We start from the raw sequence: 24,159 nt of genomic DNA, 5'->3' as shown, positions 1-24,159 counted from the left end.
ATAGCAAGTCTTTGTATCAAATAACTAATATAATTCAAAACAATATGTACTAAAGAGCACATTTCTTTTAAAAATAAGTCATTTTAAAACATTAACAATACTATCTCCAAATGACAAAAAGGGGATTAAAATACATTAAGCATGAATTTAATAGAAAATTATCACTAAAATTTAAGAGTGGCCTATTAGTCCAAATGTGAAATATATGTATTTCCTCTGACCAAATAAAACAACTCCAAGATCAAAATATGTGCTTTGTTATTAATTATCAAATACAAAGAGGACAAGATTTTTATGTTGTATTACAAAGAATAAAAATAATTTGAACTCCATTTTCAAATTAGATCTTGACTTTACTTTGACAAAGCAGTTGAATCCTGCATTTTAGATACTACAGCAGAAGAAAGGACCAACTCTTTAACACAAAGCTGCAGGTATATAAAACTTCAGGACATATCGGTAATTCAACGACTTCCTGCCAAAACAAATGAAAACATAATAAAGACAGAGTCCTTACGGATGAGTAGGATCTGGTGTCTGAACAGACTTACTGATGCCCAATGCTAGTAAGGCCTATGGAAGAAAAAAAGTAAATAACCATTAGCAAGATAGGGAGTATAATGAGGTAAAGCCAATCTAGAGGGCACAACCTGACAACAGCAAAGAAACACTTAACACATGTATGTCCAACAACCCAGCAATTCTGTTCTCTAGTACTTACCATCGAGACATAAAGATGACCAGGAAAGGGTTTAAAAAACACTGCTTATAAAGCTGAGAAATAAGAGAGCAACCTAAACCTTCTTCAGTAAGGAATGGCAAAATAAATCATGGTACAACCAAATAATAAACATCCTCTACCTCAGTGTAAAAGAATAGAGTTGGGATACAGCTCTCTGTGCTGACATGGTGAAAGCTCCAAGACATAACATTCAGTGAAAGGGAAAAAAGCAAGTTTAGAAACGGTATGTATAATACAAAAGAACTTGTGTTTTTTAGTTTTTGTAAACAACATATAATGTAAAGCATAGGAAAAAGCCTGAAAGAACTCACATTTAACCTCTGAGAAGAAAAGTAGGATTAGGGTAGCCTGTAATACCTAATTTTTTTACAGGAAGAATAGCTTGTATAAACTGAACAAATAAAAGATTTAAAGACTACAAACCGTGTATACACATGATACATTTGGGCTTTGCTGGTGGCTTGGAAGGTAAAGAATCTGCCTGCAATGTAGGAGACCTGGGTTTCATCTTTGGGTCAAGAAGATCTCCTGGAGAAGGGAATGGCTACTCACTTATTTTCTTGCCTGGAGATTTCACGGGCAGAGGAGCCTGGCAGGCTACAGATACGGGGTTGCAAAGAATTGGACACGACTGAGCAACTATTCTATTCTATGACACATTTACATTTTTAGTCAAGCTCCAAACCTATGTGCATGAAGTATACATATCAATGTACACACAGCAGTGACTATCTGGAGTGTGGAAGGAAGAAATAAAGATGGAAGACTAATTACAACAAAAATTTTATTTCTTTAGGGGAAAAAAGTCATGACAAAATGACAAAATTTTGCATGATAAAAATGCAAAAATGTCTTTTATATTGGTTACCATCTTTCTTTCCTTCCTCCTTTGCCTTTATCTTTTCTTCCTTTATTTCTGTTTATTTGATATTTTCGGTCATATCTTTTGTTAAAAAAGACTGATTCACTGGAACTGCTCAGTATTATGTTTGCACCAAGTAAATTTTCTATTAATTTCATGTAAATTTAGAAACCTGAAAAAGATTACCTTATTAAAATTATTTATCTAATAAAAACACAAAGCCTCTGAGTGAATATCCTATGTAATTTTATTCGACTAAGCTGGGGGTTTTCCATATTTTCAGTATGGTATCAAATAGGTAAACTTTCAAGATAACCAAATTCTTTACAGTTGAGGTTTCTCTGTAGGTTACCATGCATTTAATAGAAAACATTTTCTTTTGTAAAATATATGGACATTATACCACCCTGAAAATTACTAAAACACATAAATACCAGACTTAAGTTTTGATATTGGAAATTCCACCCTAAAAACAAAGAATATTTCAACTTTTTTTCCTACTTGATTACAAAGGAAAAGAGGGTCAAACTACCTAAAACAGATGATGGCTTTTCAATAAATTAAGAGAATGAGAGTAAATTAAGAACATACAATTTTAAAACTTGTATACTAAAATTAAAATTATTGATTCACACTATATATGTCTGTGTTTATAATGTTTACAAAATAGTCAATAAGTGTTCAATCATTTTTAAAATACTTAATGTTCAGGTTGGCTGTGCAATGAAGCGTGAGGTATCAGAAGTTCTATAAATTTAATATGGGCCATATTTATTCTTATAAAAATAAGATATCACTAATACTGTTCTCCAAAGATTAAAGTCAAAGTTCTAGAATTTAATGTAAATGGAATCATGCAATTACTACTCTTTTGTATTTGCCATCTCTTGTTTAACATACTGTTGGAGATACATATATGCTGTTACAGATAAGAATTTCATTTTTTCTTTTTATTGCTAGGTAATATTCCATTGTATGAATATACCACAATTTGTTTATTCCACTGTTGATGAACATTTGTGTTGACTCCAATTTTTTGTCCATTACAGCACCTTTACAGTGCTATAAACATTCTTATACAAGTCTTTGTGGACTTTTGTTCCCACTTCTCTTGGTTAACTATTTAAGAGGGGAATTGCTGAGTCTAACAATAGACACATGTTTACAAGAAACTGACTAATTTAAGAGTGGTTGTAACATTTTACACTCCATCAGCAATATCTAAAAGGTTTGGGTGCTCTACATCTTAACCCAACATTTGACTGTCAGGCTTTTAAATTTTAATCATTATAGGGGATGTGTAGAGAGGCCCTGTTTGGGTGTCAATATACATTTCCTGATGATGAATAGTGCTGAACACCTCCTTGTGTCCATCAACTACATTCATGTATCTTTGTGAAGTACCTTTTCAAATCTTCAGCCTTTTAAAAAAAACTTAGATTTTTCTTTTTTAATACTGAGTTATAGCTCAGTACTTTGGCCACCTGATGCGAAGAGCTGACTCACTGGAAGAGACCCTAACACCGGGAAAGATTAAAGGCAAAAGAAGAGGGCAGCAGCAGATGAGATGGTTGAATAGCATCACTGACTCAATGGACATGAATGTTAGCAACTCCGGGAGTTGGTGAAGGACAGGGAAGCCTGGTGTCCTACAGTCGGTGGGGTCACAAAGTCACATGTGACTTAGCAACTGAACAACAATAACAAAATAGAAGTTCCCTATTTACCCTGGATACCAGTCTTTTGTCAGATTATAAGCTTTACCAATATTTTTTCCCTATCTGCAACTTGCCTATTTACTGTCTTAAAAGTGTCCTTAGTAAGAATATTTAATTCTGATGCAGTTTTTCTTATTTTATGGTCCTATTTCTGTGTCCTATTTAAGAAATCTCTGCTTACCCAAAGGCCTAGAAGATATTCTCCTAGGTTTTCTTCCAGTATTTTCATAGTTAGCTGGTACTTCTGGGTCCACCTTAAATTTGTATGAGGCATGAAGGCATTTGTATAAGTCAAGGTCCTTTGTTTTTTATCCATGTGAATATCCAATTTTTCCCATACCATTTGTTGAAGAGTTTCTTTTATTCACTGAACTGCTTTGGTGCCTTTGTCTGTTGGACCCTCTACTCTGTTCTCCTGATTTGTCAGTCCTTGAGCCAACACCTTGAAAGTGTTAGTTCTTCAGTTATGTCCGACTCCGCGATTCCATGGACTATAGCCCACAAGGCTCCTCTGCCCATTGAAATCTCCAGGCAAGAATTCTGGAGGGGGTAGCCATTTCCTTCTCCAGGGAATCTTCTCCACCAAGGGATGGAACCTGTCTCTCCTGACTGCAGGCAGATTCTTATGGTCTGAGCCACCAGGGAATTCCCTACTGTCTTAATTATTGTGCTCTGAAATAAGTCTTAAAATCCTCCAAAAATTTTTTTAGATTGCTTTCAATATTCCAGGTTCTTTACATTTGCATATAAGTTATAGAATTTAATCAGTCTGTCAATTTCTAACAAAAAAAAAAGTCTGCTGGATTACATTAAATTTGTAAATTAATTTAGGGAAATCAGACATATTAATGCAGTAATCCAACCCATGATCATAGTATCTTTATCCATTTCCTTAGGTCTTACTTCCTCCAGTTATATTTTAAGTTTTCAGTGTTAAAGTCTTACACATCTTTTGTTAAATTTACTGAGTATTTAATATTACAAATGGAATTTATTAAATATTTCATTCTCCATTTGTTTGTTGATAGTAGAAATGCAATAGATTTTTGCATATTAATCTTCTACTGACTTTGAATATTTAAATTTGCATTCCTAGAATATTCACTGGATCATGATCTATTATAATGTTTCTATATTACTAGATTCAATTTGATTATATCTAAACGAACATGAACTTCCTGATGTTCAAGCTGGTTTTAGAAAAGGCAGAGGAACCAGAGATCAAACTGCCAAAAGCCACTGGATCATGGAAAAAGCAAGACAGTTCCAGAAAAACATCTATTTCTGCTTTATTGACTATGCCAAAGCCTTTGACTGTGTGGATCACAATAAACTGTGGGAAATTCTGAAAGAGATGGGAATACCAGACCACCTGATCTGCCTCTTGAGAAATTTGTATGCAGGTCAGGAAGCAACAGTTAGAACTGGACAAGGAACAACAGACTGGTTCCAAATAGGAAAAGGAGTATGTCAAGGCTGTATATTGTCACCCTGTTTATTTAACTTCTATGCAGAGTACATCATGAGAAACGCTGGGCTGGAAGAAGCACAAGCTGGAATCAAGATTGCCGGGAGAAATATTAATAACCTCAGATATGCAGATGACACTACCCTTATGGCAGAAAATGAAGAGGAACTCAAAAGCCTCTTGATGAAAGTGAAAGTGGAGAGTGAAAAAGTTGGCTTAAAGCTCAACATTCAGAAAACGAAGATCATGGCATCTGGTCCCATCACTTCATGGGAAATAGATGGGGAAACAGTGGAAACAGTGTCAGACTTTATTTTGGGGGGCTCCAAAATCACTGCAGATGGTGACTGCAGCCATGAAATTAAAAGACGCTTACTCCTTGGAAGGAAAGTTATGACCAACCTAGATAGCATATTCAAAAGCAGAGACATTACTTTGCCAACAAAGGTCCATCTAGTCAAGGCTATGGTTTTTCCTGTGGTCATGTATGGATGTGAGAGTTGGACTGTGAAGGCTGAGTGCCGAAGAATTGATGCTTTTGAACTGTAGTGTTGCAGAAGACTCTTGAGAGTCCCTTGGACTGCAAGGAGATCCAACCAGTCCATTCTGAAGATCAGACCTGGGATTTCTTTGGAGGGAATGATGCTAAAGCTGAAACTCCAGTACTTTGGCCACCTCATGCGAAGAGTTGACTCATTGGAAAAGACTGTGATGCTGGGAGGGATTGGGGGCAGGAGGAGAAGGGGACGAGAGAGGATGAGATGGCTGGATGGCATCACCGACTCGATGGACGTGAGTCTGGGTGAACTCCGGGAGTTGGTGATGGACAGGGAGGCCTGGTGTGCTGCGATTCATGGGGTCGCAAAGAGTCAGACACAACTGAGAGACTGAACTGAACTAAACTGAACTGAAAGGATATCTTGCTGTTTCGATGATCCAGTGGATGTTGGCAATTTGATCTCTGGTTCCTCTGCCTTTTCTAAAACCAGCTTGAACATCTGGAAGTTCACGGTTCACATATTGCTGAAGTCTGGCTTAGAGAATTTTGAGCATTACTTTACTAGCGTGTGAGATGAGTGCAATTGTGTGATAGTTTCAGCATTCTTTGGCCTTACTTTTTGGGATTGGAATGAAAACTGACCTTTTCCATCCTGTGGCCACTGCTGACTTCTCCAAATTTGGTGATATATTGAGTGCAGCACTTTCACAGCATCATCTTTTAGGATCTGAAACAGCTCAACTGGAATTCCATCACTTCCACTAGCTTTGTTCATAGTGACGCCTACTAAGGCCCACCTGACTTAACATTCCAGGATGTCCGGCTCTAGATGAGTGTGAATGATTACACCTTAGTGATTATCTGGGTCGTGAAGATCTTTCTTGTACAGTTCTGTGTATTCCTGCTACCTTTTCTTAATATCTTCTGCTTCTCTTAGGTCCATACCATTTCTGTCCTTTATCAAGCCCATCTTTGCATGAAGTGTTCCCTTAGTATCTCTAATTTTCTTGAAGAGATCTCTAGTCTTTCCCATTCTATTGTTTTCTTCCATTTCTTTGCATTGATTGCTGAGGAAGGCTTTCTTATCTCTCCTTGCTATTCTTTGGAACTCTGCATTCAAACGGCTATATCTTTCCTTTTCTCCTTTGCTTTTGCTTCTCTCCTTTCCACAGCTATTTGTAAGGCCTCCTCAGACAGCCATTTTGCTTTTTTTGCATTTCTTTTTCGTGGGGATGGTCTTGCTCCCTATCTCCTGTACAATGTCATGAACCTCCATCCATAGTTCATCAGGCACTCTGTTTATCAGATCTAGTCCCTAAAACCTATTTCTCACTTCCACTGTATAGTCATAAGGGATTTGATTTAGGTCATACCTGAATGGTCCAGTGGTTTTCCCCACTTTCTTCAATTTAAGTCTGAATTTGGCAATAAGGACTTCATGATCTGAACCATAGTCCACTCCCAGTCTTGTTTTTGCAGACTGTATAGAGCTTCTCCATCTTTGGCTGCAAAGGATATAATAAATCTGATTTCGGTGTTGACCATCTGGTGATGTCTATGTGTAGAGTCTTCTCTTGTGTTGTTGGAAGAGGGTGTTTGCTATGACCAGTGCGTTCTCTTGGCAGAACTCTGTTAGCCTTTGCCCTGCTTCATTCTGTACTCCAAGGCCAAATTTGCCTGTTACTCCAGGTGTTTCTTGACTTGCTACTTTTGCATTCCAGTCCCCTATAACGAAAAGGACATCTTTTTTGGGTGTTAGTTCTAGAAGGTCTTTTAGGTCCTCATAGAACCGTTCAGCTTCTTCAACATTACATCCGTTGGATCATTGGAAAAGCAAGAGAGTTCCAGAAAAACATCTATTTTTGCTTTATTGATTATGCCAAAGCCTTTGACTGTGTGGATCACAATAAACTGTGGAAAATTCTGAAAGAGATGGGATACCAGACCACCTGATCTGCCTCTTGAGAAACCTATATGCAGGTCAGGAAGCAACAGTTAGAACTGGACATGGAACAACAGATTGGGTCCAAATAGGAAAAGGAGTACATCAAGGCTTGTATATTGTCACGCTGTTTATTTAACTTCTATGCAGAGTGCATCATGAGAAATGCTGGGCTGGAGAAAGCACAAGCTGGTATCGAGATTGCCGAGAGAAATATCAATAACCTCAGATATGCAGATGACACTACCCTTATGGCAGAAAGTGAAGAAGAACTAAAGAGCCTCTTGATGAAAGTGAAAGTGGAGAGTGAAAAAGTTGGCTTAAAGCTCAACATTCAGAAAACTAAGATCATGGCATCTGGTCCCATCACTTGATCGCAAATAAATGGGAATTGTGGCTGACTTTATTTTTGGGGGCTCCAAAATCACTGCAGATGGTGACTGCAGCCATGAAATTAAAAAGCGCTTACTCCTTGGAAGGAAAGTTATGACCAACCTAGATAGCATTTTCAAAAGCAGAGACATTACTTTGCCAACAAAGGTCCATCTAGTCAAGGCTATAGTTTTTCCAGTGGTCATGTATGGATGTGAGAGTTGGACCATAAAGAAGGCTGAGCACCGAAGAAATGATGCTTTTGAACTGTGGTGTTGGAGAAGACTCTTGAGAGTCCCTTGGACTGCAAGGAGATCCAACCAGTCCATTCTGAAGGAGATCAGTCCTGGGTGTTCACTGGAGGGCCTGATGTTGAAGCTGAAACTCCAATACTTTGGCCATCTAATGCGGAGAGCTGACTTATTGGAAAAGACCCTGATGCTGGGAAAGATTGAGGGCAGGAGGAAAAGGGGACGACAGAGGATGAGATGGTTGGATGGCATCACTGACACAATGGACATGGGTTTGGGTGGACTCCGGAAGTTGTTGATGGACAGGGAGGCCTGGTGTGCTGTGGTTCATGGGGTTGCAAAGAGTCAGACACGACTGAGCGACTAAACTGAACTGAAAGGATATCTACATCTATGTTAATGAGAGATATAGGTCCATATTTTTTTCTTGCAGTATCTAAGATTTTAGATCAGGGTTAACGTGCTCTTCCATAGTGACTGAGTGGTAAAGAATTCACCTGCCAATGTAGGAGATTGGACCATGGGTCGGGAACATCTCCTTCAGAAGGTAATGGCAACCCATTCCAGTATTCTTGCCTGGAAAATCCCAGAGGATTTTGGCAGGCTACAGTCCTTGGGGTTGCAAAAGAGTCAGATACAATTTAGCAATTAAACAACAATCAGGGTTCAGTTCAGTTCAGTTGTTCAGTCGTGTCTGACTCTTTGCGACCCCATGAATCACAGCACGCCAGGCCTCCCTGTCCATCACCATCTCCCGGAGTTCACTCAAATTCATGTCCATCAAGTCGGTGATGCACTAGCCTGATTAGAGGAAATGAAAAGTGTTTCCTTCTCCTCTATATCTGAAAATCTTTGTACTACTGGTTATTGTTTCTTCCTTACATGTTTGATGTAATTCTCTTGATAACGTCCCATATGTCTAAGGCTCCCTTCATTTTCTTTTTTTAGTCTTTTTTCACTCTAGTGTTAGTATGAATGCTTTCTACAGTCGTATGTTTACTTGAGTTTAATGATCATGCTTTCCAAAGTCTAATCTGCTCTTAATTCTATACATTGGATTTTTCATATCAGATATTTTTCAGCTCTAAAATTTCCATTTGGTTCGTCTTTCTATCTTCCATTTCTCTTCTCATTATATTCATATTTTCTTTTGATACATAATATGAATGCATCTTTAATAGCCATTTATCCTTGTCTGCTAATTCTATCGTATGTCAATTGAGTCTGTTTCTATTGACTAATTTTTCTCCTCGTTGAATGTCAAATTTTCTGCTTCCTGGTTGTCTAATACAAATTTTTCAAATTAGGTATGGACACCATGAACGTTATACTGCATGTCTAGAATTTGTTGTCTTACTTTTAATAAGCGTAGGGCTTTGTTCTGGCAGGTAATTAAGTTACTTGCAAATCAGTATGATGCTCTAGAGTTTTGTCAGAAAGGTTCTAAAACTTAACAACTAAGATAATTTAGCCCTACTACCAAAGTCTAAGCCTGGGTAATCCGTCAGGACTTTCAACCTTAGAAAGTCAGAACTTAATCCAAGCCCTTTCTGAACTCTAGGGATTACTCAGGTTAATGTTCCCTGCTGGTTCTTTGCCTAGTCTCATGGTGCTTTACCCGACTCATGCGTAACAAAACCTCAGCAAAGATTCAACTCAAGGAAAACCCTAGTGTAGACTTCTGTAGCTTTTTGTCTGCATAGCTCCCTCCTCTGTGTAATCTGCCTTGTAATTTCTAGCCACCTCAGACTCACTGAACCCTAATTTCTACCTTCTCAACTCAATGATGGTAACCCACCCTGCTCCACTATCCCAAAAGTGCCTCCAAGCAAAAAAATCAGAGTGATCATAATTTAATTCACCTGGTCCCCTTCCTCAAGGATCACAGTCTTGGCACTATTAATGTCCAATGTTTGAAAATACTGTTAAATATACTTTGCATAGTTTTTCAGCTGTTTATAGCAAAAGACTGTGAGTCTAGTCCCCATGTATCCATCATGGCTAGAAACATTACATTATGTACATATGTTTTGCAACTTGATTTTTCAGTCATATGGTTATTATTCCAGATTAATACATAGCTATCTACCATATGCTTTTATTTATCTATTGGCTGTGGCACGTGGCATGCGGCATCTTGGTTCCCCAACCAGGGATCAAATCCACGCCCCCTGCAGCGAAAGCATGGAGTTTTAACCACTGGACTGCAGTGCAAGTCCCCCTACCACCTGCTTTTAAACCCTCAATAGTATATCAGAGTATGGACACTTTAAAATTGTCTTCAGTGTTTTAAGTAACAACTAAAATTAATAATATGCACTATTTTTACATTTTAATTTTCTCATGTTCACATCAACTTAAAACAAAATAGCTACTGTGTGTTATGTATTTCTCTCTCACCCACCTCTCCCCCACTCAACAGGCAAAATATTATATAAATAGTAGTTATTAAGTAATTACTGAGTATAAAAATTTAAGAAAATGATTGTTAGTACTAATAGCAAGTGTCTGTACTTTTTCCTTATCTTTAAAAAAAGTTGTTTAAATATTTATTTATTTGGCTGCACCAGGTCTTAGGTGCCACTCGTGGGATCTTTGATCTTCTCTGCAGCATGTGGGATCTTTAGCTGTGGTATGATAACTCTTAGTTGTGGCAAGCGGGATCTAGTTTCCTGACCAGGGATTGAACCTGAGCCCCATGCATTGGGAGCGTGGAGTCTTAGCCACTGGACCACCAGGGAAGTCCCTACCTTTTTCTTTACTTTTACAAAAGGTTTAATCTATCTGACAGTGAGTTACATGAGTTCTTAGATTTAATTTTTATTAAAATTGGTCTCCCTGCTCCTTACCATTATTATTTTTAACTTTGTCTTAAATATTCTTACTGTACGTACCTGTGTCTTTTGTTATAAGTTCTCCCAAATCATTCTTATATAATAGGAGGATAAACAAATAAAAACTAAAAAGGTTTTCTTTAATAGGCCACTTTTTTAAAATGTGAAATGATATACAAGTAGAAATGTTGTATTCTTAAAAAAAGGCTTAGATTTGTAGTATTCAAAATTTGAATTAAAGGGAGTCTGGACGGAGGAGCCTGGTAGGCTATAGTCCATGGGGTCTCAAAGACTCGGACACGACTGAGCGACTTCACTTTCACTTTTCACTTTCATGCATTGGAGAAGGAAATGGCAACCCACTCCAGTGTTCTTGCCTGGAGAATCCCAGAGACAGCGGAGTCTGGTGGGCTGCTGTCTATGGGGTCGCAGAGAGTCAGACACGACTGAAGCGACTTAGCAGCAGCAAGAAGGTATTTTAATTTTATAAAAATTATTCTCCATTTGTAAATTCAAGGAAAAAATCAAAATACTAGTTTATTGTGAAAATCACTTTAATTCATCAATCACATATGACTATTTTATATATTTATTCAAACAAATCCACTGGCTCTTATAAGAACTAATATTCTTAAATCAAATTTCTATTTAATGTAAGAATCACTTTTGAAAAAGCCTCTGCCCAAATACCTAGTATCTGATAATCTTATACTTCATTGTTAAAAGCTTTTAAAGCATAACAGTCAGCTTTCAAATACTATGATCATAATTCTTTGTATGTCATCATTCAAAAGTAAAACACCTTCCATTTTCTTTTACAACCCAACTGTAGGAATCATTCAGTTTTTAAAATGTCAACTTTTAGACTAAAATCTCAAAAAATATTACTTTAAATTAGTAAGAAAGCTTTTACCCCTCACCTGGTTACAAGTATCAGATAAAGAGTGTATCGCTTCTGAAAACATGCTTGCTGAACCCGTATAAATCCAAGCAAGAAATTTGAAGAAGCAGTTTAATCCATTGCTAGGAGAGAAAGAAAAGATAATTTAGCATAGGTTTAGATAAAAATTCCCACCAAAAGCTTATTTATACACATACACACACACACGATTTTGTTCAAAATAAAACAGATTTCTAGTTTATTACACTTTAGGCAAGAGAATACAAATTTGAAGAATATAGATTATCGTTTCACTAAATATTTAAATGAAAGAGGCATGATATGTGCAAACAAATTACTTAAGAACTGATGAGAAAAGAGGGTGTTCTACATTTGGACAAAACGGAATCAGAAAGGAAACTGTGTCTTAGGTAGGTGAAAGAAGATCAGCACGTGATGTTGTTCAGCAGGTCACTGTCAAAGACACGACACTGGTGAAGATCAGGTTGTTTAATTAGGCAGATGCTCGAGGTGAAAACAAAGCTAGACCAAGTAGTCTGGGTCATACTAGAAGATCATACGTGCTAAAATAAACATGATTATCTCCTGAGGAAGCTAGTTGTGCTCAGATTTGGACAGTAATAACTAGTATAATTTATCTCAGACACTGTACTTAGTCACTTATTATGTTTTACTATAACTATTATACAAATATTAATAAGTAATAACATCCTCATTTTATAAATGAGGAAACGGGGGCAGGGGGCTTCCTGGTGGTCCAGTGGCTGAGACTCTGCACTCCCAATGCAGGAGACCTGGGTTTGACCCCTGGTCAGAGACTCCTATATGCAGCAACTAAGAGTTTGCATGCTGCGCCTAAAAGATCCCACTGCTGCAACTAAGATCCAGTGCAGCCAAATAAATAATTTTTAAGTAAATAAATAAAAATAAATGAGGAGCCTTACTTCCCCTTCCAGCTACCCTTTTCTCCTCTCCTCTTCAGATAATTTCTTCAAAGAACTGTGTCTGCTCTTGCTGTCTCAGTTTTCCTCATTCTGTATTCAGTCTTCAATCCCTAAACAATGGCTTCACCACCAACACCTCATAAGATTGTTCTTAACAATATACTGTTTCTTGCTATTAAATTCCTGAAAACATTTTTAATAGTTTCTTTAATCTTATAGAGGTATTTGCCACTATCTTCTTAAAACACTGTCTTCTTTGACTTCTACCAGACTCCTGGTTTTTTCCCCACCTTTCTCTTTACTGTTTCTCAGTCTCTTCTGCAGGCTTTTTTTTTTTTTTTTCTTCTACCAATTTCTTAAATGTGAGCATTCTTCAAGGCTTATTCAGGAGTGCTTTTCCTTCCTCATACATTATAATGTATATACATATACCTTCTCCAGGTGATCTTAACTATTCCTATGACTTTAATTATTCCCTATATCCTAATAACTCTCTAGTCTTTATCTCTTAATTCAGGTCTCCTTCCTGAGCTTCAAACCAATATATATTAACAATAATAACCATCAAGTGTATTATATAACAGTATATATAATATAAACACTAAGTATATTATATAATAATATATATTATATATAATATATATTATATATTACATATAATATTATATAACAACCATATTATATAACAGAAACTATGCTAAGCAGTTTACATACCCTGCATCACATTCCTCCAATATAAAAAGCTTTAGCTGCTAATCCCACTTTATTGACAAAAACAATTATTTCTGTTGACCAGCTCTACTTGGGTGCCCTATAAATACCTCAGACTCAAAAAGGAACCCATTATTTTCTTTGCTCCCACCCTGACTCTTCCTTCCAGTGTTCCCTTTTTCTCAGCGATAGTACAGTATCTATCCAATTGTCCAAGTCAGAAACCTGGGCACCATCACTAGTCAGTCCTCCTAAATTCTTTTTGAACCTAACCATGTCTCTCCACCCCTATTGCCACTATCTGTGTTGTATTATTATAAATGACTCTTAGTCTAGTGCCCCTCCAGTCCTTGAAGATAAGAATTATGTATTTTACCTTCATGTTTCCAGACCACATCAAAATTCCTGACACGTGTAGTATATGTATTTGAGAAATAAAAGCACAAACTAATGAACTACGAATTAATGCTCTTAAATAAATATCCTAAAATAGATTACTCAGTACAATAGATTAAAAGGTAGGCAAAATAATAGAGACCAAGAAGACAGAGGAGAAAAGAAAGAGGCAAAAGCATCAGTTATGTTCTACCGGGTTAAATGGCAGAAAAATAAAGAGGGCAGATTCTCTTCAGTAGTCATAATGCAGGTTGGTTTACTCTAAATGTAACTTCGGCCAACTCAACTTTTTAAAAAAGATTTCTATAAACACCAATGAAAATAGAAGAAAAATTTTCATACAGCGCTTTTATCTTTATCTAGATACCAAGTAATAAATTTATATTCATATATATACATTAAAAACAATGTAATTTATTTTATTTTTCAGTACTTACATGCAAATGGCAACCATCACCACTTTCCCTGGCCCCTTTAAAAAAATTGATGCCGTTCTAGAGCGTGGCTATAAAAACAAAACAAAAACAAAAAAATCTCAAACACTTTTCCAAAAGGCACTATGACCATTATATGTGACTCTGACGCACCAGAAAATATCTCCCCTATCAATGCCTCTTCACAACTAGATTTACTTAATTCTTTTTCTCTAGACTTTCCTATTTAAATTGTGGGAAAATGGAAATTGAAAGTGCATGTCCAGAATGTTGTTTATTTCCTTGTAATTCATTTCCTATCTACTCCCAGAAAAATTCTGAGTTGTTTACATTAAAAAACAGAAATAAAGTGATAAAAATATACTGAACTGAAATAACCTAAAATTTTCCATTTCTTGAGCAACTTCTTAAATTTTAAAACAAGAACAGCCAAAGCCAGTAAGTCTGTTGCCCCTCATTTAACTCCTGACTATTCTCTAAAGACTGAAGCCCTCAAATAACACTGTGTTTAATTCCAAAACTGAACAAAACAAAAGGAAATCAAACAAGTAGAGAACATATTCAAGGAGAATATTTTTCTTCAGTTAAATATTCTTTGGCTACTCTTTGAATTTATACTTTCTGTGTTTCTTTTCCTGCTCTTTCCTCTCCCGGGAATGCTATCATATGTCACTATAATCTCTCTAAGCTTTACTCATCTTCTTCCATATCTGGCCAAGGGTTACCCTTCTATGTAAAGCCTTCCTTGATCCCCCAGAGAATACTCACACTGCTCCACATTTACGGTTGTACTTTACTTTTCTATTAAAGCAAGTCCTGTATTCTGCCTTATGTAATTTATTCAAGAAATATTTACTGGGCAAGTACTACATACCTGGCACAGTTCTAGATGCTGGAGCACAAGAGTAAACAAAAGAGAGTCCCTGCCTTCATAGATCTCACGGTCTAGCATAGGAAGGGGAGAATGAATCCGTCATATCTGAGTGATAAATAAAGAAACTAAGACAGAGACTGATAGAACAGAGTTGGGGGTATGACATGGAGGGCTATTTTGATTAGAATACTAAGGGAAAGGAGTTCAGTGATGAGAAGGAAGCAACCATGAAAAATCTGGAAGAATGTTTTAGGCAGAGTATACAGCACATTCAAAGATTCTGACAGAAGTAAGTTTTGTGTGAAGAAAGGATAAAAACAAGGCCGATGTGGCATGAGGGGAACAAAATGCTTTTCTTTTTATCTTACACTCTGATAATGCTTTGCAGTCAGGTCTGCAGGTTAGGGTTTAAAAAGCACCTACTAAGTTCCTGTGGACAACGGAACAAAAGAGGGAGCTGCAAGCTTTAAAGTGATTCATTTATAAAGTCCGACCATGGTTCCACATTTCTGAGTTATGCCATTTACTGATAAACAAAAACCAGTGTATGTGCATTTTACTACAATGAGAATATACCATATCGTTTGCTTAGTACAGGGGGAAAAAATGAAATTGTTATAGGAATAGTAGAAAATGAAAACATGCTACTCAAGGAAGAAGATGAAAAAGATTTCTTTAGAAGAAAGTTTTGAAAACTTATGGAGTAAACAAGACAGATAGGGAAGGAAAATGAGATTTTAAAACGATAACAGAATGTTATAGTAAGGAAAAAGAGATTCATTGAGCACAAATTGCTCTGAAAGAGAGAATTCCCTGGCAGTTCAGTGGTCAGGACTGGGCTCTTCCACTGCTGGAGTCCTGGAGAACTAAGATTATGTAAGCCTCATGGCACAGCCAAAAAGAGAGAGAGAGAGAGAAAGCTGTAGAAAATGCGAAAATATGTTGGTAATAATTAGGTCAGAAATTAGCGACAAGGTCCTGGAGAAGGAAATGGCAACCCACTCCAGTACTCTTGCCTGGAAAATCCCATGGATGGAGGAGCCTGGTAGGCTACACAGTCCACGGGATATCGAAAAGTCAGACATGACTGAGCGACTTCACTTTCACTTTTCATTTTCATGCATTGGAGAAGGAAATGGCAGCCCACTCCAGTGTTCTTGCCTGGAGAATCCCAGGGATGGAGGAGCCTGGTGGGCTGCTATCTATGGAGTCGCACAGAGTTGGACATGACTTAAGTGACTTAGCAGTAGCAGCAGCGACAAGGTCCAAGGAAATCTAGCAGCAAGGGAAGCAAAATCTCAAAAAGCAACAGATCCATAGTAGATGGATAGATTTCAGAGGACTAGGAGGAAAATCAGCATAAAATACTCAAAGAGCTACAAGTAATTTCAAAGTGACACTATCATTTCAATCCCAGGTGGCGCAAGTAGTAATGAATTCACTTGCCAATGCAGTAGATGCAAGAAACTTGGGCTCGATCCCTAGGTTGGGAAGATCCCCTGGAGTAGCAAGTGGCCACCCACTCCAGTATGCTGAAAGACTATCCCAAGAAGTTCGAGAATTAGGATTAGAAGGAAAGGCACAAAGAAGTAGAAATATTAAAGGGAAAATGTATTAAAGGGATAAGAAATAAGATATCAGTTAGAACACTGAACATTGAGAGAGTGCGTGTGCCAAACCTAAAATATAGTGAGTTCATATATTTCACTATTGGAGTTCCCATAAAATGAAGAAGAATATAAAAGAATATAATAAGAGAAGGAAGTGTCTGGATCAGAGAGAAAAAGGATACAAAGTAGGTGGGTGAGAAGGAGGTTTAAGAGGGAGGGGATATGTTTATACATATGGCTGATTCACTCTGTTGTACAGCAGGAGCTGACACATTGAGAAGCAATCATACTCCAATAAAAAATAAATAAATAATAAAAAGACAAAAAAAAAAAAGAAGATATTTTTATTCCAGGCAACATGAATAATCCTGTTATGTTTTAGAGAAGGAAACCAACCATCTTTAGTGAGAGTCTCAAGTGAGTGTTCCTAGAAGGAATATGGAAACAGTAGGAAATTCAATACTAAAGTCTTATTCTATTACTATTTTAAAAGAAAGTATAATAGAAATTTTATTCAAAATCTGTAACATTTCAAGGCTGATGAGTATTAATCTTCAAAAGGGCTCTAAGTGACACAGATTTCAGAAGTCAAACAGCTGCTATTCAAAAATCTGGTGCTGATGATCCTCCATGCAAAAAAGATATAAAGCTAGCAGTAAGTCTTCCCAGGAGGCAGATCTCACCAGCCTAAATTACTCCATAGCAAGAGGCAGGGGCGGAGTCTGTCAAGGCATAGAAGTGACTCACACAACATACAAAGGCCCTACCACCGAAGAGAATCCAGGTCTTCAGTGCAGCACTGGGGTGCCAGAAATGCAGGGCTCAAAAGGGAAATGGAAGTTAAGAGGCTTTGAATACGATGAATGGGAAAGAAAAGCATATCAAATAAGGTATGACTACAGTTGTCATCATTGCTAATTTCTAAATTTTCCAAGAAGGAAGCAATGACTCAAATTTAAGTCAGAAGAAAAGAGACAATTTGCAAAGCTAGCCCTTTCTCCAGGTATGGTGCTTACTTCTTGACAAGAGACACCTCCAGCTCAATTTAAAGGCAAGGCTGACTCTGAACATGACTACTTGGCATCGTGGAAGTGTCGGTGGCTTTGACAAGAGCTATTTCAGTGGAGTGGTGGGAATGCAAGTCCAATGAAGGACTCAGGAGAAAATAAGAAGTGGACAGTAAAAGTAAGCTTTCTATACTGGTCCCAATATTAATTTCCTTCTGGTAGGAACGAAAATAAGAGTATTCTGGCACATTTGTAGATAAGGCAGTAAATGTGGTGATGGAAAGATAACGTATTTTTTTTTAGCAGATTAGATCTACCTTGGAATAGGATCACAGACATGCTAGATTTTCATCATGGACAGATTCTAGGATTTTATGTGAAATACATACTCAACATAACATTAAAAGACAAATATTCTTACCTTGGTATTTCCCAGAAAGTCTCTATATTCCCTCAGTATTTTTTGGTTTCTAAATAGCCCTATAAAAAAAGAATTATGAAATACATTTAGCTCATACATATTCTTATCCTTTCACATTTTAGATGAACACAATTATTCTAAGACTATGTTAAATGGTCTTCTCCCAGATACAAACAAAAATATCAGGTGATGGTAAGAAATCTGAATTTGCAACTTGATTAAAAAATGGGTTAAGGACGTGGATAGACTTTTCTCCAAAGATGATACACAGCTGGCTAACAAGGATATGAAAAGATGCTCAGATCACTAATCATCAGAGAAATGCAAATCAAAACCACAATGAGGTATCACTTCACAGCCATTAGAATGGCTACTACCACAAAACAAAAAACAAAGAGAAAGAAAAAATAACAAGTGTAGGCAAGGAATGCAGAGAAATTGGAGATCTTGACTATACTGGTAGGATTATAAAATATTGCAACTGCTATCGAAAATAATATAGAGGCTCCTCAAAAAATTAAAAACTATCATATGATTTAGTAATACCACTTCTGGGTATACATCCAAAAAAAAATGAAAGCACTGTCTCAAAGAGGTTATTTTCACACCCTAATTTATCACAGCACCATTCACAATGGGCAAGAAGTGAAAGCAACCAAAACGTCCATGGACAAATAAATGCTGAACCATGTGGTACATACACACAATGGAAATCCTGTCACATGGACGAACCTTGAGGACATTACGCTAAGTGAGGTAACTTAGTCAAAAAGACAAACACTGAATGACTCCATTTATACGTGGTATCTATAGGAGTCAGAGTCATAGAAACAGAAAAAAAGAGTAGCTACCAGGAGCTAGAGGGACAGGAGAACTGTTGACAAGTACAGCTTGAGTGCAGCAAGATGAGTTATTTAAGCTTGATATAAGAAGCAATTCTCCATCTATAGCTCAAAGTTTAAAAATAAGGAAAAAATATTTTATTAGTGTGCTTTCTCAAATTCTGTACTTTAAGTATGTTCTCTAATATATGTAAAGGCTATTCACAGCATCATTATTTTAACAGTAAAAGACCGGAAACGACCTAGGTGAAAAGGACTGAATAAACTCTGGTGCACCCCCAAAATGGAGTGCTATAAAAGAAATGAAGAAACCTCTCTGTTTCCTGCTATGGAATGTTCTCTGGGACACATAATCAAGTTAAAAAAAAACAAGCACAGAAAGTACATAGACTATGCCTTATTTATGAAAAGGAGGGTCTAAATTACCAGTATGTATGCTATTTTAGTAAAAATAACACTCAAACTAATTTTTTAAACAATTACCTATGCTAGAGGGAGGGAAAAGGGTGGAAAAGACAGGGATGGAAGCTAAACTTCTCTAAAGTATTTTGTCTTTAAAGTATTTGAGGTGACTTTGGAACCATATAAATGTTTTACAAAATTATAAAATAAAAATAAATCAAATTTCTTAAAATCAGAAGCAGAACGAAACAAACGAACCTATTTTTATATCTAGTAGATGGTTTATCCATACAGTGAGAAATTACAAGTGACTTTAAAACACAGGCATTTGACTGTACATCCCCAGTGAGATATACAGTAAAGACAAAAAGAAAAATAGAAATCTTAAATCACCTTACTAGCAAGAATACTGATACTAATAGTTTGAAACAACACTGTATTCTGTCTATATGTGTGTGTACATACATAAAGAACAAATAAAAAATGTAATTAATGATGTTAATGAATTAAGAAATAAGATTTTCAGAGTAAGAGATACAAAGGAAAAAACGGAGGGAATAAGTTTATCAAAATAACCTACATATTTTCTCTTAAGAAACAAAAAGTATGTCCTAACTCTGTCCACTGAAATACCTTAAAAATATATCAACCTATTAAAAAAAACTGAGTACCCCTAATGCCCACAGAAAAAATGGAGTAGCCATCATGGTCAACAAAAGAATTCGAAATGCAGTATAGCCATCATGGTCAACAAAAGAATTCGAAATGCAGTACTTGGATGCAATCTCAAAAACGACAGAATGATCTCTGTTCGTTTCCAAGCCAAACCATTCAATATCACAGTAATCCAAGTCTATGCCCCAACCAGTAACACTGAAGAAGCTGAAGTTAAACGGTTGTATGAAGACCTACAAGACCTTTTAGAACTAACACCCAAAAAAGATGTCCTTTGCATTACAGGGGAGTGGAATGCAAAAGTAGGAAGTCAAGAAACACCTGGAGTTAACAGGCAAATTTGGCCTTGGAATATGGAATGAAGCAGGGCAAAGACTAATAGAGTTTTGCCAAGAAAATGCACTGGTCATAACAAACACCCTCTTCCAACAACACAATACTCTACACATGTACATCACCAGATGGTCAACAATGAAATCAGACTGATTATATTCTTTGCAGCCAAAGATGGAGAAGCTCTATACAGTCAACAAAAACAAGACCAGGAGCAGACTGTGGCTCAGATCATGAACTCCTTACTGCCAAATTCAGACTTAAATAGAAGAAAGTAGGGAAAACCACTAGACCATTCAGGTATGACCTAAATCAAATCCCTTATGATTATACAATGGAAGTGAGAAATTAGACTTAAGGGCCTAGATCTGATAGAGTGCCTGATGAACTATGGACTGAGGTTGGTGACATTGTACAGGAGAAAGGGATCAAGACCATCCCCATGGAAAAGAAATGCAAAAAAGCAAAATGGCTGTCTGGGGAGGCCTTACTGAGCTGTGGAAAGAAGAGAAGCAAAAAGCAAAGGAGAAAAGGAAAGATATAAGCATCTGAACGCAGAGTTCCAAAGAATAACAAGAAGAAATAAGAAAGGCTTCCTCAGCGATCAATGCAAAGAAACAGAGGAAAACAACAGAATGGGAAAGACTAGAGATCTCTTCAAGAAAATCAGAGATACCAAGGGAACATTTCATGCAAAGATGGGCTCGATAAAGGACAGAAATGGTATGGACCTAACAGAAGTAGAAGATATTAAGAGGTGGCAAGAATACACAGAAGAACTGTACAAAAAAGATCTTCACGGCCCAGATAATCACGATGGTGTGATCACTGACCTAGAGCCAGACATCCTGGAATGTGAAGTCAAGTGGGCCTTAGAAAGCATCACTACGAACAAAGCTAGTGGAAGTGATGGAATTCCAGTTGAGCCATTTCAAATCCTGAAAGATGATGCTGTGAAAGTGCTGCACTCAATATGCCAGCAAATTTTGGAAAACTCAGCAGTGGTCACAGGACTGGAAAAGTTCAGTTGTTATTCCAATCCCAAAGAAAGGCAATGCCAAAGAATGTTCAAACTACCACACAATTGCACTCATCTCACACGCTAGTAAAGTAATGCTCAAAATTCTCCAAGCCAGGCTTCAGCAATATGTGAACCGTGAACTTCCAATGTTCAAGCTGGTTTTAGAAAAGGCAGAGGAACCAGAGACCAAATTGCCAACATCCACTGGATCATCAAAAAAGCAAGAGAGTTCCAGAAAAACATCTATTTCTGCCTTTTTTTTTTTTTTTGAGCTCAAACATCCATTTATTTCAAAGCAGTAATAATTTAAAATTATAAAAACCTTTCCGCTGTTGAACATGTAGAGGGTGAGGTCAGAGACAAAGGGGAGGGAAGGTGGGACGCCCGGGCAGTGTGTGCGGGCGCCCGGCCCAGCCAGGTTGTCCCTGGGGAGGCCGAGTTCCCTCCGCAGCTTGGAAGGGTGGGTCCTCCGAGCCTCCTCCGCGGCGGGCCCGGTGGCGCTGCAGTCCGTGGGCGCGTGGGCTGTCTGCTGTTGCCCTGGGGGCTGGTTAGCCGGTTTGCTCAGGAGCTGCTGGCCGGGTTCTCATTGCCAGGTGAGCTGGAGGACGAGGAGGAGGAGGAGGAGAAGCTCACCACAGCCAGGCCCGGGGGGTCAGTGGCCGTGTTCTGTCCTGTGAGGCTTTTTCGGCAGACGGGGCAGCTGTCGTGCTGCTCCAGCCAGGGCACGATGCAGCCATTGTGGAAGAAGTGGTTGCAGGGCAGCTGCCGCACATGCTCACCCAGCCCATAGTCATCCTTGCACACGGGGCACTCCAGCCCCGAGCCAACGTGCTGCTCAGTCACGGGCACGGTGGGGAGGGCCTGGATTTTCTCTTTGTCTGCGGGTGGGGGACCCGAGTTTTCAAACTGATTAAGGAGCTGCGTGATGATGGCGTCCAGGCCGTTGGCCCCCCAGGCGTAGTCCATCGGGTTTGAATGCAGGACGCCCCAGGGACCCAGGCCCAGGTTGGGGATGGTGGCCGGGGTGATGATGCCGTTGACCAGCTGCTGGATGACCCCTTCCAGCGTGGGGTCGCCTTCGTGCCGGCCGGTGGCCCGCCGCGCGGTGAGGCAGGCGCGGGGCTGCCGGGGGCCGTACGGGTGCCAGGAGTCCTGCTCTCGCTCCCGCCGGCTCTCGGGGTCCCTGCTATCATCAGCCTGTGCCCCAGCGGGGAACGTGGGGATCTCAAAGCTGTCGTCAAAGATGCCGAAAGCAAAGTGCCCATAGCCCTGCGGCAGCGTGAACAGGGGCTGGTCCACATTCTCGAACGGTTGCTGCCGGCTCTGGTCCGCAGAGGCTGTGGAGGGGGCTGAACCATTCTCTGCACTCCTGTTCTCTTCCGGAAGCTCCTCGATAAACCCAGACTCGCATCTTGGGCAGATGTAATCCGGCAGGCGCGGCACGATCTCGACTGAGCAGCAGTGGCAGAAGTACCGTCCAGGCTGCGGCGACGCCTCGGCCATGGCCACCGCCGCCTCCTCCGCGGCGCCCGCCACCGGCTGTTTGCTGCTCCCTCGCCGGTTGTTTGATTATATCTAAACGATCATGAACTTCCTGATGTTCAAGCTGGTTTTAGAAAAGGCAGAGGAACCAGAGATCAAATTGCCAACAGCCACTGGATCATGGAAAAACCAAGAGAGTTCCAGAAAAACATCTATTTCTGCTTTATTGACTATGCCAAAGCCTTTGACTCTGTGGATCACAATAAATTGTGGAAAATTCTGAAAGAGATGGAAATACCAGACCACCTGACCTGCCTCTTGAGAAATCTGTATGGAGGTCAGGAAGCAACAGTTAGAACTGGACAAGGAACAACAGACTGGTTCCAGATAGGAAAAGGAGTACGTCAAGACTGTATATTGTCACCCTGTTTATTTAACTTATATGCAGAGTACATCATGAGAAATGCTGGGCTGGAAGAAGCACAAGCTGGAATCAAGATTGCTGGGAGAAATATCAATAAGCTCAGATATGTAGATGACACCACCCTTATGGCAGAAAGTGCAGAGGAACTCAAAAGCCTCTTGATGAAGATCAAAGAGGAGAGTGAAAAAGTTGGCTTAAAACTCAACATTCAGAAAATGAAGATCATAGCATCCGGCCCCATCACTTCATGGGAAATAGATGGGGAACAGTGGAAATAGTGTCAGACTTTATTTTGGGGGGCTCCAAAATCACTGTAGATGGTGACTGCAGCCATGAAATTAAAAGACACTTACTCCTTGAAAGAAAAGTTATGACCAACCTAGATAGCATATTGAAAAGCAGAGACATTACTTTGGCAACAAAGGTCCATCTAGTCAAGGCTATGGTTTTTCCAGTGGTCATGTATGAATGGGAGAGTTGGACTGTGAAGAAAGCTGAGCGCCGAAGAATTGATGCTTTTGAACTGTGGTATGGGAGAAGACTCTTGAGAGTCCCTTGGACTGCAAGGAGATCCAACCAGTCCATTCTGAAGGAGATCAGCCCTGGGATTTCTTTGGAAGGACTGATGCTAGAGCTGAAACTCCAGTTCTTTGGCCACCTCATGCAAAGAGCTGACTCATTGGAAAAGACTCTGATGCTGGGAGGGGTTGGGGGCAGGAGGAGAAGGGGATGACAGAGGATGAGATGGCTGGATGGCATCACTGACTCTATGGACGTGAGTCTGAGTGAACTCCGGGAGTTGATGATGGACAGGGAGGCCTGGGGTGCTGCAGTTCAGGGGGTCGCAAAGAGTCGGACACGACTGAGTGACTGAACTGAACTGAATGCCCAGAGGTCTCTAAATTTTATTTCCTATTAAGAGGAAAAGGGGCTCCTACTATAAATGCTGATTACCAGTCTGGGGCAGGGTAGTGGTTACTGGAGGGGAAGGGGC

The 24,159-nt window shown here is 38.9% G+C and overlaps 2 protein-coding genes across 2 annotated transcripts in view; both read right to left on the bottom strand.

Moving 5' to 3' along the window:
- Positions 1–24,159, bottom strand: part of SLC30A9 (solute carrier family 30 member 9) — an 88,309-nt gene that overhangs the window by 31,547 nt on the left and 32,603 nt on the right. The window contains exons 7-10 of the mRNA XM_061420026.1: positions 17,987–18,045; positions 14,078–14,145; positions 11,609–11,711; positions 518–573 (exon numbers count right to left, since the gene is read on the bottom strand). Coding sequence (XP_061276010.1) covers positions 518–573; positions 11,609–11,711; positions 14,078–14,145; positions 17,987–18,045 — 286 coding nt within the window. The remainder of the gene's footprint in view (positions 1–517; positions 574–11,608; positions 11,712–14,077; positions 14,146–17,986; positions 18,046–24,159) is intronic.
- LOC133249486 (E3 ubiquitin-protein ligase RNF126-like) lies at positions 21,514–23,021 on the bottom strand. The gene has a single exon (XM_061420027.1). It carries the CDS (start codon positions 22,760–22,762, stop codon positions 21,821–21,823), a length of 942 nt encoding a protein of 313 aa, XP_061276011.1. The 5' UTR covers positions 22,763–23,021; the 3' UTR covers positions 21,514–21,820.

Source organism: Bos javanicus, chromosome 6, assembly GCF_032452875.1.
Source record: "Bos javanicus breed banteng chromosome 6, ARS-OSU_banteng_1.0, whole genome shotgun sequence".
NCBI classification, from domain to species: Eukaryota; Metazoa; Chordata; class Mammalia; order Artiodactyla; family Bovidae; genus Bos; species Bos javanicus.
The sequence above is the reverse complement of the archived record's forward strand: the minus strand, read 5'-3'. Positions and strand labels throughout refer to the sequence as shown.